The following is a 17,891-nucleotide window of genomic DNA, read 5'->3' as shown; positions in this document are numbered from 1 at the left end:
TTAGGATCTCCTGCCTTGAAATCCTCAGCAGCCACGCCAGCCTCTTTCTTCAGAGCACTATTGAGTTTGGACTTACTTGGGCATCATTATCCCGAACCTCGCCGACAAGGCACCTGAACTCCCCTGGGCCTCTCCCCGCTCCTTGCCCAGCCTGTCATGTTGATTTCCCTTTAGTTCTGCCCTCGGCACTCTTTTCATGTTACTTCCTGCAGCAGCAGCACCCAGCTTTATGGTTTTAACCACTACCAGCAAGCGGATGACTCAAGCAGCTCTCTACCATCTAGGTGTTTCTCTGGAGCGCCAGACTCATAAAACGTCCACCCAATGAACTCAGACGGATCACAGGCCTCTCGGAGTAGCAGGGCCAAATGTTATCATCTCTCTCTCCTTGGTAGTGCACCCTACCTGTGTGTCCTTTTGCAGTAGATAGCAGCACTACGTGCTCTGCTACATCAGACAAATGGGTTTCTTTCCTTTTACCCAACTGAGATCTGGTGGTTTTCTTTCTCCTGAAAAAGCTCAAACTCTCTTGCATGACAAATCAATGTAAGGCTAGTAAGTGCTTAACAACTAACTGACTCTTTACTGTGGGCCCTTGCCACCATCCCTGGCGTTTGTATGTATTCCCGTTAAGACCACTTTCAAACTGCCTCTACGGCATCTCGGAAAGCAAAGCTGAGAAGAAATGTCCAGGAACACACAATTGCATAGTGTTTACCTCCTATAGAAACATCAACACAATTATCTTCATGAACATAGGTTATTGCGTAATGTAGCAAAAGTAAGACCAATTCATTTTGAGTAATTAATTTTTGTAATATAATTTATTTATGTGATCTGATAACTAATAATGCAAGAGTTTAGTAACGGACCCTCAAAATTCCTGGAAATTTAACTATGGATCCTTGTAAACACACCACTTTATCATCTGGAGTCTGCCTGACGTTCCAGCCCCAGTTTTCTATGTATTCCATTTAGCCCTCTGATTTGGTGATGCTAAGACTTTTTCTCCCTTTTAAAAAATAAATATTAACTTTAAATATATATTTTATGTGCATGAGTGTTTTGCCTGCATGTATATCTGTGCAGTGTTTTGCCTACATGTGTATCTGTGCACTGCATGTATGCAATGCCTACAGAGGCCAGAAGGGGAAACTGGAGTTACAGGCAGTTGTTAACTGCCATGTGGGTGCTGGGAATCAAACCTGGGTCCTCTGAAGAACAGCCAGTGATCTTAACTACTGAACCATCTCTGCAGCACCCCCTTTCTATCTTTATAGGTAAGTTGCCTTTACCAGCAACAATCCACAGCTCTTCTACCTCATACACTCATCTGACAAATACCTATTTATCGTTCAGTGCTTAAAGTCATCTTACTGATAGACATTTTCCCGGATTCTCTATTCCCTTCCTTAAGTATAGCATGACATCTGGCTGACATTTATTGCTGACAAGGTTAACTTTGGTACTAGACCAGCTTAGCAAGTTTCATTTAGTTTTTGTATCTCACATACACATATAAGCCTTTAAAAAAAATGTTAAAGCTGAGCCTGGTGGTTCACACCTGTAATCCCAGTGTGAAGGGGACTGACAGATGATCAAAAGTCTAAGTTAGCCTGAGCTACATTGGGAGGACCTGTCTTAAAAAAATAATTTATTGAAGCAAATTACTATAATGCCAATAGGCATCAAGCAAATGCAAGGTTGAACTAATTTCCATTGTTATTTCCGGGGCACCAAACATTTTTTCTCTGAAGGCATCCTCTAAGATTCTGGGCACTTATGTCCTGCTGTGGTTCCTCATTGCATAGGATCCTTTCTAGAACCATGGGCTCAACCTTGATGTAAAGCATACCAACTATTCGGTTATAATATAAAAGAATCTTGGGGCACAAAAGTTCCAAAAGTAAAGGAGGAAGAGGCACGGGAGGAGCAGGTGGAGCAGGAGGAGGAAGAAGAAACAGACTGTTCTCTTTAGAATGGCATCTAGCAGCGGAGAAAAGAAGCACGCCTTCTCTGTGAGCTTCTGCCACTGAGTTCCAGGTTGGACCTACCGTTATTGTTGCCGCCCGTGATGCAGACTGGTGACTTCTTCCAGCAGCATTACCTTAAAGCATTGCCTTCTCCTCACAAGCTCCAAGTCTCTGAGACAGCTCCGTGTCTTCGGGACTTCTTCACCTGCGAGTCCAGGAAGCACCAAAGCCTTAGCTTGCTTGGTCTCCTTCCACTGCTCAAAGCGGACCTGCTTCCTCACCTCTGAGTTCTTTCTCTCCAGGCTCTCAACTACTCACGGCGAAGTCCCCTCAAGCTAACTGGTCACTTATCTCCTAAGGAGGGATGGTTTCCCTAGTCCAGGCCTCAGCTAGCAGGAGATGTTTCCCAGTGCATTCATGTGTTGTCTGAGAATAACTTCATGCTTGGCTCTAATCAGTCCTCACAGGGACAATGATCATCTCCCCGTCAGAACTGCCTAATCTACTGTCTTGAGCCAATTTATCAGCACATTGTAAAAATTATTTTCTTCAGGTCCAACATTTGATGCAATTTAAACGCTTGATAAATACTTGTTGAATGAAGGTATCAACCAAAGAACAAACCTTTGGAATGGAAGTACCCCCAGAGACTTACATGAAACAGCTAAAGTGAGAAGTCATCTTTACCTTCAAACAGCTTGTACTGTACGGGAACAAAATGCCAATCTCTCTAGCTCCTGAGACATCTTCAGGCCACCTTAAACCAAGTGTTTTGTCTGTCTCCATCAATGCGAAGTGACTCTTAAATGCATGTCCCTGGCACCTCCGAAGTTCTTAACTAAAATAGATGAAGGCTTTGCAATCTACCACTACTTTTAGAACACCGACTGACCTGTATTTAATTACAAAATTCGTCCTATCTATTTCAGTTTAAAGTAACACTTAAAAGGTTTATTCCTTGAGTAGAGCCAAACCAAGCCACGGAGGTTTTCCACGGGTTGGAAGTTTCTGGATGAAACTGGGTTGACAGCTTAAGAAGTAAATGGTTGCAGCCTCCAGTGTCCCCCCACCCCCACCCCACCCCATCCCGTCCCGTAACAACTGTCACTTCAGCGCAAGGTTAAAGTGGCTTATTCCTGGCAGATGGGCACTTAACAGAATGGACCCTCCCCGAGACCCAGGTCCCCTCGGGCAGCTGTGTGGGGCCTTGGATACAATGCTGGGTTCCCCAGAGGAGGAGAAGAAAGGATTTCGCTGCAGAAGAAAGAGGCTCCCAGCGGGAGGCATGCGGGCTTGCTTGACAAGGAGAGGGCTGGCTTTGGAGGGCTCTTAGCAACAGCCCTGGTTTGACCCGCCTCAGCCGTGAGAAAATCGAATCAGAGCGCCTCGCTTCCAGGCTCCATGCACCATCAACAGCCGATTGCCGCGACATCCTTTCTCCCGCCTGTTAATTACCTGCTCTGGGACTCTCACGCAAAGTGCTGCTGAGACCGGGAGCAAGCAACCGTCGCCCACCCCCACCCCCACGCCGACTGCCTGGGGGTTCAGGCTCGCGAGTGAGTCCGCGTACATCATCCCGTCTGCTTGACAGGCAGGACTGAGAGGGGGGCTCCAGCCCCCCTGGGCCGGCTGGGGCTTTATTCTAGAGTCTATGGCGCGTGTCTGCGCTTTTCTTTCCCATTTGTAGGTGAAACCCCATTGGCTTCATTGGCTCCTTGATTTAAACCACGCCCGGCTTTCTGCCCGCTTTCCTGCTGCTGGGCTCGGCCTCCCTGCCACATCCCAGCCGGGTTCTCAGGAAGCCCGGGGGCTGCTGTGGCTGCTATTGTGTGGATGCCGCGCGTGTCCTCTCTTCTCTTCCAGAGATGGCTAACAGGGGCCCGAGCTATGGCTTAAGCCGAGAGGTGCAGGAGAAGATCGAGCAGAAGTATGACGCGGACCTGGAGAACAAGCTGGTGGACTGGATCATCCTGCAGTGTGCTGAAGATATAGAGCACCCGCCCCCGGGCAGGGCCCATTTTCAGAAATGGTTGATGGACGGGACGGTAAGCTGGGCAGCGATATTGGTTGCTGGGGTGGTGGGCAGGGAAGCCCTCCTGGGGCCCTTTCTTTCTATGGGCGGCCCCAGGAGATCTTCTGTTGCCAAGGTCTGGATCTCACCAGGAGGAATGGGAAGGTCTTTATTCCTCTAGGGCTGTAAGATGAGGGCTCCCTGCACAATTCCCTAGCTAGTTTAAAGGATTCTCCACCCATCTGAGCATCAAGCTTTCCTGCTGAGCTGTAAGCAACACTGAAGCCCTTCTGATATTTCCATTGAGAATAGAGCTAAGCGCTGCCGTGTGATCTCTTCTGCCTTCTCGGTGCATCAGCCTTTCTGGGGCTTTTCTTACCCCCAGGGGAACCAGCTGGTTACATGGTGGAACAAAGGAAAGGAGTCAGGATAGCCAACTTGTCATCCTCCAGGGATGCTGAGCCCCTTGGAGATGCTCAGGGTCTCTGAAGCAGATGAGTTCCGGTGATTGGAAAGGGAATCCTTATTTGATAAGTGCAGTTCTGCCCAGATGCTGTGTGTTTGGATTCCAGGCGGACAGACAGCTCAGCAGAGTCGAGCAAGCCCATCTTTTCTGGCATGTTGTGATTTACTGTTACATAACTGCTATCCCACCCATGTGTTGGGTAGACCAAGGCTTGGCTTCTCAGAGTCTGTGAGAAGACCCAACTTCGTTCTTTTACACATCATAAACTCATATAGGATGAGTTAGTGAAGACAGCAGATCCCAGAGAGCAGGTCAGAATCCTCCCATTTCCCCCACGAGCCTCCAATGCATCCTCCATTAAGAATCTGGGATCATGTTCTCATCACCCAGCATCATTCCCAAGGAGGGAATTGAGTTCCGGCAGCTGCAGGATTGTGGTCCACTGCAGCCTGCAAATGGGTTCCCTGGGGGTCTTCTTCTGTGTTTAATGTGGGAGCATGTGTGTGTGTGTGTGTGTGTGTGTGTGTGTGTGTGTGTGTGTGTGTGTGTGTAGATGCACCATTCACTTCTGACTTGTGACATTTACTGCGAAGGGAAACACTGATTCTCTGTCCCCATGCTCCCTTCAGGTCCTGTGCAAGCTGATAAACAGTTTATATCCACCAGGACAAGAACCTATCCCCAAGATCTCAGAGTCAAAGATGGCTTTTAAGCAGATGGAGCAAATCTCCCAGTTCCTGAAAGCGGCCGAGGTCTATGGTGTCAGGACCACTGACATTTTTCAGACAGTGGATCTATGGGAAGGTAAACAGCCCTTCTGTCTTTGGGTCTGTTTCCCCTGAACTCCCGGTCCCATACCTCCTCTTTCCTCTATCATCTATTTGTAAAAGCCTCTTACATAGGGCTTCCCTGTGCTGCTTGGGGGAGGGGAAGTGCATTCTCAGCTGTCACCCCACGGACAGTGTTGTCCTTCCTGTGTGTGACGCTTTATGGATAGGGGTCCCATCCTACGCGTGCCGAGGATATGGCAAAGACCTCAGCAAACTAGAGGTGTCCACAGAGGAGAAGTGGGCTGGCTGCAAGGATGTCTTTTCCTCTTGTTAGCCTTTCATAACAATCACATTTAGTGGAAGAGGAGGGCGGCAGGAGTGAGTGAGTGCTCTTCTGACTCACCCGCAGTGGGGCTCACAGACAAAGCCATCTGTGCACCCCTGTCATTGAATCTGAGCAAGAACCAGTGCTCCATCTTTCTGTTAAACAATTACCCGGAGAACAGTGACTGCATCTTCTAGGTGGGTATTCTGCTCAGGGAGACGACCAGATGATTTCTTTTTTCATTCACATTTGTGAATTGGCTTGGTGAGAAAAGTCTCGCAAAGCTATCTAGATCGAATCGTAGTAGCTATGGGCATATTTAGCAATCCGCCACTATTGGAGAAAATGATGTGGAATGACGGTATGGCTGGAGAATTTGAGGGACCAATAGCCATATGGCTTCCTGTCCCTTTTAGTGAAAATGTACATGTTAGCCCACACAGCCACAATTAGGCCTGCCTGTGGCACAGAGAGACTGCCTAACTGCCCAGGCTGATTGACACACTCATTGTTACTGGCTGTCATCACGGTGCAACCAACAGGACTCCTGGGTGGTGACCCAAATGGCCTGCTGATGGTGAGAGTAGAATAATGCTACTTTAATCAAGAGTCATGGGTATTCTAAAGGTTAAAATAGATTCCCAGCAGAGGACACTCTACCCAGAAAATTATAAAGAAAATAAAATCGCCTCCTCCATCCTCACAACAACCTCAAGCCTCCACTCACTCAGGGCTCCCATTTCATGCTTCCTCTCTGGGTGAGTAGTTCAACCTTGAAGAGGCCAGGGGACTGAACTTAGATTTTCTATCACTTCAGATATCTGAAGTGCTGGCTAGGCCACCAGACCTCATGAACATCTGCCTCCCGTTCTCCATGGCTGTCCTCACCGAGGACACTGGCCTGACTCCCAGGTCAAAATTACGGTGATTCTCCACCATTAATACAGTTTCTCCTCACTGATAGTCTTCCTTCCTCACTAGCAGCACCCAGATAAGAGCTTTTCTGGACACTGACACACAGTTCTTCTCACGGAACTATGAAGGAAATGTTGTCAGCCTCCCCATTGCACAGATAATGACACCTGGTTATGTGTGTCCATCAGAGAGTTCGTAGATCACAGACCTGAGATTCCGCCCTAGACTCTGACACCAAAACGTAAGACCTTACTCAACAGGCCACACCGCTCTTTAGCCAGGGGGCTCAGCTTCCTTCATCTCTACCATGAGTGTGCTGCTGAGACACTACAGTGATGGGCTGTGGATACCAGGGAGGCAGAGAAGCATGGAGGAGATGAGTCAAAGCTGTGTGAAACCAAAAGATAGAGTGTTAGAGCAAACGAGAGAAACCCTGGTGAGCACCCGAGTGCAGGAAGTGTGTAAGAGGAAGGTACTTGGGGGAGGTAGGGTCTAAAGGGAGCCTTCCCATCTCCGTTATTCAAGAGCTAGCTTTACTTCCTTTCTCCCTTTGTCCAAACACCATGGAGAGGAGCTTTGTACTTGGGAGGGGATACTCAAAACAAAAGGGGAGAGATGGAGCAGTAATTCTGGGTGAGCAGATTATGTGGTGCTCTGCGCACCTGCCCTAGCCTGTGTGTTAGACACTCCTGGAGAAAGAAGAAAGCCAGGCGGCGTAAGTGTTACTGGGGCAACCTGAGATGTAGCTCTAGAATATGATAGTGCTTCTAGATGAAGAGAGCAAGACAGACGATAAAAGTTATCATTCTCCGAACCCCGACCCATTCCTGCCCCCATGCAGAAGGACAGGACTTCAAACGAAAGAAGGAGAATCTTTCTAAAGGTACTGTGATTGACAGCTCACAGAAAGGCTGGCTGAACTTCACAAAAGGTAGGGATATGCAAGAGAGCTGACAGCAAGCAAACAGATACTTAGGAGTTTCCAAATGACCTGCTGGAAGCCCCAAGGAAGGCTGAGATTGAAGATGATGTCATGGACAAGAGACTTGATATTTCCCAGGATTCCTGTCTGAAGCTCAGGCCATAACTGTTTCTCATACCGAGGAGCGTAGGAGTAGAAAGCAGGTTGCTTTGAACAGAGAAGTGGGTGGGACGGCACTGGTGACACAGACCGTGGACCGAGCATGTGAGGCTCTGGTCCTTTCTGCAGAAGCTGCTTGTAATGCACAATGGGGGTGATGACTAAACCATAATCAAAGTGCAGGGTTGGCGTGTGTTTATGTGACATGTCTGTGTGAGGATGTACACACTCTATCTCATAGATAGCAGACATCGGACTAGCCATTTGCAACGCTCATCACATTTACAATTCTACGCCCTGACCAAGGTGGCAATCCTGCCCTCACATTTCAGTAACTCCTGCTAATTCATGATTCCCTGCATCACAGTTGTGGTGGCTGTGGCTGCTGCCGGTCCGCTCCCCCGCCTTTCCTAGACACTTCTCTTCCTCCTCTGCAGGTGCTTTATGCTTGGCTGCTCTCAGTACCCTATTTCCTTTGCTTGGCACCTGTTCCCTAAGTATGGTTCTGCTTGCTCACAGTTGTCCAGTGCCTTTCCAAGCTGCTTCTATGTTACAGACCAGTAAAGCTGCAGGAGCCCAGGTTTGCCAAATACCTTCGTCTTTAAGCTTTACTTACTCATATAGGTAGGGCATCAGAAGCACCCATCATTCTTGAACCCCCTTTTCGGTACATTGTTTGGAAGAGACCTGGGACCAATAAGGACACAAGCGTCTTCAAAAAGAAACCCAGGTGACAGCTTGATCATGGAGATATTTAAGTTTACAGACAAACTTACCAAAGCCTTCCCTGGGAAAGAGCCAGGGTGACCATCATTGTTGGTGATGGGGAAAGGCAAAGAATAGAAGGGTACTGGGGAAGCTTTCCTCCATGAGGAGAAAAGGTAAATGGTCTGGCAGGTTCCTTTTAGATTTGGCACAGATGTCTGTGAAGGGCAGGGGTGGGGTGGGGCTGTTTCAGCTATGACTCAGAGGAGAGGACAGTGCGGGCAAGTCTGCAGCATCTTTCCTGTGAATACTAAAGGGGAGGCGGAGAAAGGGAGCAACAGTTACACCGAGTCTCTATGTGTATGAGAGAAAAAACACACAAGAGAAAGCGAGTATGCTGGTCTGCGGTCTGGTCAGAAAAACCGCAATGGGACTGCCCTGTGAGGTGGGGTGGGGTTCAGAAGCCAGACAGCCTGGACCACACCTGTGTGCTATCGCTTCTCAGTTCAAGCGTCTAAGCCTTGAATTTCTCCTGTGTCAAATGGGGCTAATAAAACCTATTTCACCGGGGTTGATCTAGAGAACAAAGGAAGTGATGTGTTAGAAATGCTCAGAGGGTGCCTGATAAGTTGGAGTATAAGTATTGCCACTGGCCTGCCCTTTCTGGGACTATTAGGAAGGGCGGGGACTGGGGAGTCATAGATTCCTCTTTAAAAGATGGATTTATAAGAGATATTAATAACCACACTTACAAGCTGATAGGATTGCCTGGATGACCGTTCGTGCAGGTTACTTTATTGACTTTTTCACTTAGTAGTCATTGAATCTGTCATCTTTCCCTATGATGTATCGCATTGTCAATTTCAGACCCAGGAGACCTCGGTAGAATAAAAGTAGCATGGGTTTTAGAGTAGATTTGTTGAAGTCCTTCTTCCAATGCACCCGAGCTATGTGACTCTGTTTAAAGTGTTCAGCTGCCAAGAGTCTTGGCTCTCTTTTGTGTATTGGTCTAGCACCCCCATCCCCTAGAGGTATCGTATGGAACAAACACGTTAAGTCTCTAGCATGCTATGATTCCTATTTGCCTAATACATGTTGACTTTTCTTCTGCTACTATAAGCTCATCAGCAGTGACCTTTGGGGCCTATTTGTATAACCACTTAGTGTCGAATGTTAAGAATTCTAAAATGTCAGAGCAGACAATACCCAAAGAGCCATCAACTTGATCATTCTTCTCAACAGCACTGATGGAGGATAATGGATGCATGGTTTTGTGTTGGCTGTTTTTTCTCCTGATGATGGGAGTCGGGGAGGTGTTGTTCACACGGAAGGGTAGAGCCTGGAAGGTTCACATGTACTGTCTCAGGAGGTGTCACTACGTGTGCTTTTCCTCAACAGCAGAAGCTGGAGACACATTTCACCTAGCCTGAGATGGTTTTGGGGGACACTGCAAGGTCCCCGCACTGACCTGAGATACCACACACGCCCACTCCTCCTCCTTCCCTTTCCAGTGCAGCATCCTTGGCTGCATTCACTTGAAAGGGCTGCTGGCAATTGTCTGCCTCTGCTCGGCCCCGCTTTGAGAACAACTACCTTACAGTATCTCTTCCTGCTGGCCAGAATAGAAGCAACAAAACCCATAAAATCCAGAGAGAAAACCCGGCCTGCCTTCTGACATTTCTCCTTGGACTGTATCAGTATTTTCTCAGGGAGACGGGAAATGATTTTTCATTCACAGCTTGTTTTCTCTGTGATGTATATATTAAAAATCAGTTTCTAAGAGTTACCAGATGGATAGACTGGTAGAGACTAATAAATAGCAGTTCTGAAACAAATTTAGTTTGTTTCAGATAAGACTGACATTTAGTGTTAAAAACAGAAATAGAAAAGAGTGCCAAACCTCACTTTTCCAACTCAAGTGACTTCCACATTGCCTTTATTCCTCCCTTTTTCTTCTCATTTGTTTTCTTCTTTTTTTATTGAAAATACATTCTTTTCTTGAACAACATATCCTGATTATAGTTTCCCCTCCCTCCACTCTTCCCAGTTCTTCCCCACTTTCCCTCCTCTCTGGATCCACTCCCTTTCTGTCTCTCATTAGAGACGAACAGGCATCTAAGAGATAACCAAACATAGTAAGATGAAGCAAAAACTTTCATATCTTAGTTGGACATGGCAACCCAACAAGAGGAAAAGAGTCCCAAGAGCAGGTATAAGAGTCAGAGACCCACTTGCTCTCACACTCAGGAGTCCCATAAAAACACTAAGCTAGTATCTATATATGTATATACACACAGGACCTGATGTAGACCCATGTAAGACATGCATAGGATTTCTTAAATGTAAATTTAAGAGAGTAAATTCCATGTGTAAGATATCTTGAATGTAAATTTAAGAGAATAAATTCCTCATTAGAGTATCTTTATGTAACACTCAAACTTTATAAGCACTGAGTTGGGCCATTACAAGGCAGAGCTCCAGGCTTCATTCCCCAAGGCTTATAGATTAATAGTTTGGGGTTTATGGCTATTTTGAGGTGCTATTATTTTGTGATAATACAGAACACAGTGGGGATGGTGACACTTGGGAGGCTTTAAAGCCTCAAGTCTGATATTAACTTCTCATGATAAAGAAACGGAAGAACCCAGACAGCCTATTGGTGCAAGCTTTCTGTCTTCCTGGGTCACTTTGCTTCTCATGGCCAGTGGCAGATTCTTACATCATTACTGGGACTGTCTTCTTCACACTATGCTTGCGTGTGGAAAATTAACAAATCTGGATAGTCTGTCTTTTAGGACTGTATTTCTTTATTTTGTTGGGAGAATGGTATTGAGTGGAAGTAATCAAGCTGACTGGAAGAGTCGTAAGCATTTGCCAAGGTGTCCAGGATGGCTTTCAGGAATTGAAGTGATTCTAAGCAGGCAAACTTCCAGCTTGGATCAAAGTACTTCTAATGATAGGTTTTACTCCTTTGACTTTGTGGAAGATGTCTCTGAAGGGAGGCATTATTGCTTAACAGATTTTATGTAATTCTTAGTACTTGTCAGATACTATGATGTTAAAAAAATAAAACCAAAAATTTAGAGTGAGGCTTACTGTAGATGTAACCAACCGTCTTATTTTAATTAAGAAACACAGAACCGATGTAAAAGGGAAAGCCAAGAGGTCAGAGCTCAGAGCTAAAATCTCACCCTTTCTCCTGTGGTGGTCCTAGCTCTCTGAAAGAGAGCTATTTCCTGTGTGTAAGTCGTTTCATAGTCTTTTGTTTTGCCTTCTCATTGGTTGTAAACCCAAACACGTGACTGCCTCGTCACTGTCTGTATGTACAGCCCCCCAGGTCTTAAAAGCATATGTCTCTAATGCTGGCTGTATCCCTGAACACACAGAGATCTACCTAGCTTTTTTACCAAATGTTGGGATTAAAGGCGTGTGCCACCACCGCCACACTCTTGCTATGGCTCTAATAGCTCTGACCCCCAGGCAATCAAAATCACATTTCAGTACAATTAGAATACCACCACAGCTTACATGTCCATCTGACCACGTAAGGATTGTCTTGGGAGATTGCCCCAGAATCTGAATATTTAAGGTGCTTAGGCTAGTGTAGTCACCAGATAAAGCCTGTGTTTCTCGGACTGATGGTTTGAATCACCTGTGTATTATTTACTGGGCTTATTGTAATGTGAATTCTTGGGACTTTCCAAGTCAACTTCTCATGGAAAAAAAGGCTTTAGTATTCAAAATTCATACACTACATTTGGAGAGACATCCCCCCTGTGCCCACTTCCTTAAATAAATAACAAAGCATGGGAATACACTCTGGAGCAAGCTGGACATGACAGTTTTTTGCACTTGCATCCTTCTGAAAGCTTCCTAAGAAGGCAGATATTACACTTGGCTTTGGCACAGCAGTTTAGCTTTTGTTGTTTTATACCCAGCACTCTGTACAGACTTTCTGTGACCTTGCTGTTTCTTGACACATTTACATGTTTGACCCCCCGTGGACAGAAATTGGGTTCTATGAGGGACCCCAGTTCCTGCCACCTGCCCCTTCCATCTAACACTACTCACTAGAAAATGTAACACAATAAAATGGAATAGCTGTGCACTGGCTAACACAGAAGATTTCTAGTCATTGAATTATTTAGAATCTTGGTAAGTAACAAGTCAGCATATAGACTCCATTTTTTTTTATAGCAAAATTATTCCAGACAAAAATATCCAGTGGTTTATGATCATTTGGGGGTTGGTGTCCTTAATCCTATGGTACCCAGGCTCAAAGCCCAGATTTGGGTTCCCTGTGTTACTGATGGCCTGATCCCTTCGGTTACCTCTGATCACTGGTTCCAGCCCAGGAACATGGTTCCCCACTCATTTCACAAAAGGGAGGAGCATGGGGAATAGTAGTGAAGTGGAGTGTGCCTACTGTGGAGTTTGAATTCAGTCCAACAGGAGTTAGAGCTGGACTTGGGTTTACTTGTTGGGTGACTCCGAGGGTGTTAGCAAATCCCCTTGAATTAGTTTTGCTGTCTACAGATGGGGAGGAGTAACCTCCACTTTATAGTGCTAAGATCTCACTTGATAAAAGAGCTAGCCCATAATTTACATTAAATCTTTTGCTTTGCATGCTTCTCTTAAAAAAAAAACTTTCTAGTTTGTTCTTGTGAAATAATGCCTCCTTCCCTTAGATGTGTCTAGCTCAGGCATACGCTCACTTCCTTGACCCCTGTACTGAGAAGAGGGTGGGTGGTGTTGGTTTTATGTTTCTAGGTTCCTGGATCTCTAACCCTTGCCTGTGGCTCAGTTCTTTCTGAGTTTATATATGTGCACATTAGCCAGCTACGTGGAAAGGAAACACACATCGCGATGGAACAGAGTTTGTGTTCCACCTATTGCTCATCTAATGTCGATGGCTGACTTGCTGAGTGCCCTTCCACATTGTCCCAGATCCTGTGCATGTCAGACCGAGTCCTTCCAACTCTCAGAACTATGTTCCTACTGATGGGTGTAAGAGCTGAGCTGATTGGCAGATTCTAGCTTATACTTCCTGTACTTACTCATTTTGTTCTAGGCTCTCCTTAATAGCTTTGCTGTTTATGAGTATACCCAGCCACTTCTCTTTCCAGAACGTTATGACTACAGGTGTATCTTTTAAAGCAGCCTATTATATGGTGACAATTACAGAAAGGTATTTCATCTATGAGAGAGAAAAGTTTTCCTAATAGCCATCTCAGCGTTTCTTCTCTCCAAATTCTTAGTGTTTTTGTAGCCTTCCCCTTCAAACTATTACTCCATTCACCACCACCCCAGTAGTTGAGTCTAAGAGAGTCCCCACTGACAGAATTTCCTCCCTGTACCTAACAGGCATCCTCACAGGCCTCAGACTCCAGGCAATTACCCTGTAGTGAGTGTCGGAGGTATGGACGGGGGAAACCATGCAAGGGAAGGAGACTCTTGCCTCTCTCCTTGAAATACAGGAACATCCTGAGCAGGACTTGCTCATGGCCATAATTGTTGACTTCATTACAGTTCCCACTCCCTTCGCTCACTCCGCCTGCCTTTCCCCTGTAACTCTGTATTCCCCAGTGGCTGAGCAGCAGGAAGCAGACCAAGGAGATCACAGATGGCTCACTGGGTCAGATAAGAGCCTTTGAATATTTGCCCTTCCCTTCCTCAGGCCCCCAAGATCCTCTCTCTCTCTCTCTCTCTTTTTTTTAACTCCGTGCCTTTTCACATCTGCAATCTTTATTCCTGCTTTGTGCAGACCTTTGTTCTGTTTCCAAGTTGCAGCCCACCTACATGGGGAGCACTTTCTCTAGTTTGAGACTTGCCAGTCATCTAAAAGGAGGAAGGAGAGAGGACGGAAGGAGCTGGCTGACTTGAAGCCTCAGCTGGCTTCTCTATGGGCAATCCTGAGACCACGTCCCCACTCCTTATGTGAGACTACCCCTTACCCCCCTCCCCCGCTCTGTTCTCTCTCACACATGGGCCAGTGATTTATTGTCTCCATTAGTTCCTTTCATGCATCGCATAATAGAGGGCTGTCACTTGTGTCTTGAGTGCTCTTTGTGTTGATTTCTTTCTCCATTTGCCTGTGGACCAGAGCACCGAGTGCATACTCAATTTGATGAACGTGGATGATTTTAGACCCTGCTAACCCAGATAAAGTAAAAGAGAGGAGCCCCCTGGGGTCTGGAGCAGAATTACTGTAAGCAACCAATTTATCCGCAGTTTTCCCTTCTCTGTCCACTCATGAGGAAAGTGCTCTCCTGCAGGCCATCATCCAGGACCTCCTGGTCAGATCACCTAGCTTACTGAAGCCATGAAGGCCAGGCCCAAGGCCAGGGGTGGATCTGTATGTGAGCTGCAAATGTTTGGAGTGTTTATTATACATGCACTTGAATGAATTAGAAAGAGCCTTCTTGTGTAAATACAATAGTTGACGGGATTGGGGTGGGTTTTATGTCAGAGCCACTCTGGGAAGTGTTATTTAGTACTTCTCCCTAGCTCGTGGTCATCCATAACCTCCTCTAGAGCTCTTCCCGGGTGTAGAAACATCATCTCCTTCCAACATCCCTGGCCCTGACGCACTTGGCTTTCATCTCTTTGTTGGGTTCCAGGGAAGGACATGGCGGCTGTGCAGAGGACTCTGATGGCCCTAGGCAGCGTGGCAGTCACCAAGGATGATGGCTGCTACCGGGGAGAACCCTCCTGGTTTCACAGGTAAGTCCCTTCCTGCCTCCGGCAGAGAGACACCCAGAGCTACCAGACACTGTCTGTCTACAAAGAAGCAAACACTTCCGGCCCCACAACAGGGCCCACTGGGCAAGGAAGACTGATGCTGCCATTCTAGCCAGCATGCAACCAGGCTGAGGTGCTTGGATGTTCCTGTTAGCTCCTAGCTCGCCCCTCTCCCTTGTTCCTTCCCTCCTTTTATCTTTTTAATTCTCTTTGATGCACCTAATAAAGATTAAATACGTCCCTTTGCCAAGTACCATCGCAGTTTCTAAGTGTTACCTGGCAGGTTGACTAATAGCTCCCTCTTTGACTCTCGAAAGTGTCCTATCTGGGTGATAAATTACATGATTATTTCAGTCTCCTGAAAGGGCCTTTCAGGACCTTTTCCTTAAGTGATCTTTTTGGCAGTGAGAACAGAGACAGAGCTGTGCAAACTGAGAGGTTTGATGGCAGGTGAAAGGGATGCTTGTAGCTGCTACCTGGTAATTCGTTTTATTCATTTTCCTAATCCTTTTTTTCATCCTGGAAAAGTATAAGAGGAACTAGCCTATGTCCTTTAGATGACCTTGACCTAAATTCCTCCTAGAAATATATTGAAATCCTGGTCTTAGTCTCAGAATTACTGATGATCCACCATGGCCTGTATGGCTACAAATCTAAATTTATTTGCAATCCAGCTCTTCATCAAAATATGGCAGCCTAAATTGCTCCTTGAAAACTCCTAGATTGACTGGGCAGCAAAACAGAGATTGATCTTGGGTCCTATGTGGGAAGGGTGGAATGGGACTCATGACATGTTTTGTAAAATAAGTTAGTTTTGTGAGTGGAGGTACCTGAGAGGTAAGGAGGTAAAGATAGGGGTGGCCTAAAGAGGAAGATGAAGGGAAAGAGAGAAGCTGAGACTGAGTTTTCCAGAAGGGCAGCTATGGGTTCTCCTTTCTTTCTTTCTTTTTTCTTTTTTTCTAGAAATTCTAAGAATCATCTTGGTTCCTAACGGATAGGAAACTTGTATGTACTTTGTCAGCCACAGGGTCAGGATAAGCCATAGCTCATGGTGAGCCACAACTCAGTAGACCACAGCTCAGGGTAGGCCATAGCTCATGGTGAGTCATAGCTCATGGTAGAGCTGTAGGCTGAGGAAGAGTCTGCTGATGTGTTTGATTGCCTCACCTAGAAGCTGTGTAATCATATCTTGAGAAGGATTTGGAACTATCACATGGCATAAGTCCATCTCACTCTTTCCATCCAGGAAAGCCCAGCAGAACCGGAGAGGATTTTCAGAGGAGCAGCTTCGCCAGGGACAGAACGTCATAGGCCTGCAGATGGGCAGCAACAAGGGTGCCTCCCAGGCGGGCATGACGGGGTACGGGATGCCCAGGCAGATTATGTAAGAGGCCACATCTTGCCCCCCCTGGTAGAGAGGATGAATGTTCCACGCCACAGTCTGTGACAAAGAAATAGGTAGTCACCTTCTCACCTTCTCCTCTTCCTCAAAGCCTCTGTCCCCCGTTTCTGCAAGTGCTGCCTTTCCGCTGAGAATCCACGCTGCCTATTGCTGCCACCTCTTGTTCATTTAGAACTATGCAAAGACTCCGCTCCCTCTTTCTGACCTCCTGCGCCCCGAGATCTCCTGTTGTTCGAGTATTTATTTATTTATTTGCCAAAAATCTCTCTCCTCGACTCACAGAACGTACCTAATAAACAACTTAGTCTGGGTTCCAGAGCGTCACTTCATTCACTGCCGACTGGCATGGTTCCTTCCTGATTCACTCAAGAGGGAGGTGACAAGAGATGACATTAGCGTAGACTACAGAAAATGGATTAACTATGAGGAAGCTTTTGCGATATCGTTGTGTTTATCTTGGTAATTTCAACAGAAAAATTAGAAATAGTTTTTCCCACTAGAGATCTTAAAGTTAAGAGTTCACAAGTGCTGTCTTTGACCTACCCATGTTTCTTTAAGTGCCTACTTTGTGCTTATGATGTTAGGCTTTGTAAATAAGGCAAAACACCAGGAGTTCTTGCATAGGTACCCAGGATATGATGGATGGATGGATGAATGGATGGATGGATGGATGGATGGATGGATGGATAGATGGATAGATGGATGGATGGATAGATGGTTTTCTCAAACAACAGTTTTATTTTTTTAAAGTAAGAGTTTTTTTTTTCACTTCTATTGCATGAATTTTCTTCATACAGGATGGATCTCAAATATAAGCTGACATTTATACAGTTTCCCCCCACCCAGTGGCCAGGAATGATACAATATGTAGTATTGCTCTCTACACATCGTTCATAGGACCCAAACCCCTAAAACTCTTGAAGATTCCTAAAGGTTGAGATCTGCCTAACATGAATGAATTTTCAGTATTTTTTTTTCATGGAAGAAAAAATTAACAGGGAAAATAAGTCTGGAGACTATCAATTCATCCTATTTTTTAAAATGTAGACAGTAGCCAGGTGGTGGTGTCACATGCCTTTAATCCTAGCACTTGGGAGGCAGAGGTAGGCAGATCTCTGTGAGTTTGAGGCCAGCCTGGTCTACAGGGCGGGTTCCAGGACAGCCAAAGCTACACAGAGAAACCCTGTCTCAAAAAAAAAAAAAAAAAAAAAAAGAAAAGAAAAGAAAAGAAAAAGAAAGAAAAAAAAGTGTAGTTGGTAAGAGAAACGAGGCATCTTTATTGATATAATGAACCACTAACTAATAAAGAAAGGTAAGAAAAAAATGAGACTATCTATACCACTCTAAATATTCAGGTGAAAGGTCTTCAGACTGAGATCTTTGCCATTCTAGGCTCTCCCAGAGGTTTCTATGAGATCCTTCTCAACTACCCAGGGAGCCCCTGTGGTCTTTTCATAGCTACTGTTGAATTGTCCATGGTGCCATCTGAATGTGGCTCCATG

General features: G+C 45.9%; 1 protein-coding gene across 1 annotated transcript; it reads left to right on the top strand.

Moving 5' to 3' along the window:
- The first annotated feature begins 1,925 nt into the window (after positions 1–1,925).
- On the top strand, positions 1,926–16,705 carry Tagln3 (transgelin 3). The gene is made up of 5 exons (XM_076548896.1): positions 1,926–3,529; positions 3,837–4,018; positions 5,080–5,254; positions 14,867–14,969; positions 16,234–16,705. The coding sequence occupies exons 2-5, from the start codon at positions 3,839–3,841 to the stop codon at positions 16,373–16,375; spliced, it is 600 nt and encodes a 199-aa protein (XP_076405011.1). The 5' UTR covers positions 1,926–3,529; positions 3,837–3,838; the 3' UTR covers positions 16,376–16,705.
- Positions 16,706–17,891: the final 1,186 nt, after the last annotated feature.

Source organism: Peromyscus maniculatus, chromosome 12, assembly GCF_049852395.1.
Source record: "Peromyscus maniculatus bairdii isolate BWxNUB_F1_BW_parent chromosome 12, HU_Pman_BW_mat_3.1, whole genome shotgun sequence".
NCBI classification, from domain to species: domain Eukaryota; kingdom Metazoa; phylum Chordata; class Mammalia; order Rodentia; family Cricetidae; genus Peromyscus; species Peromyscus maniculatus.
The sequence above is the reverse complement of the archived record's forward strand: the minus strand, read 5'-3'. Positions and strand labels throughout refer to the sequence as shown.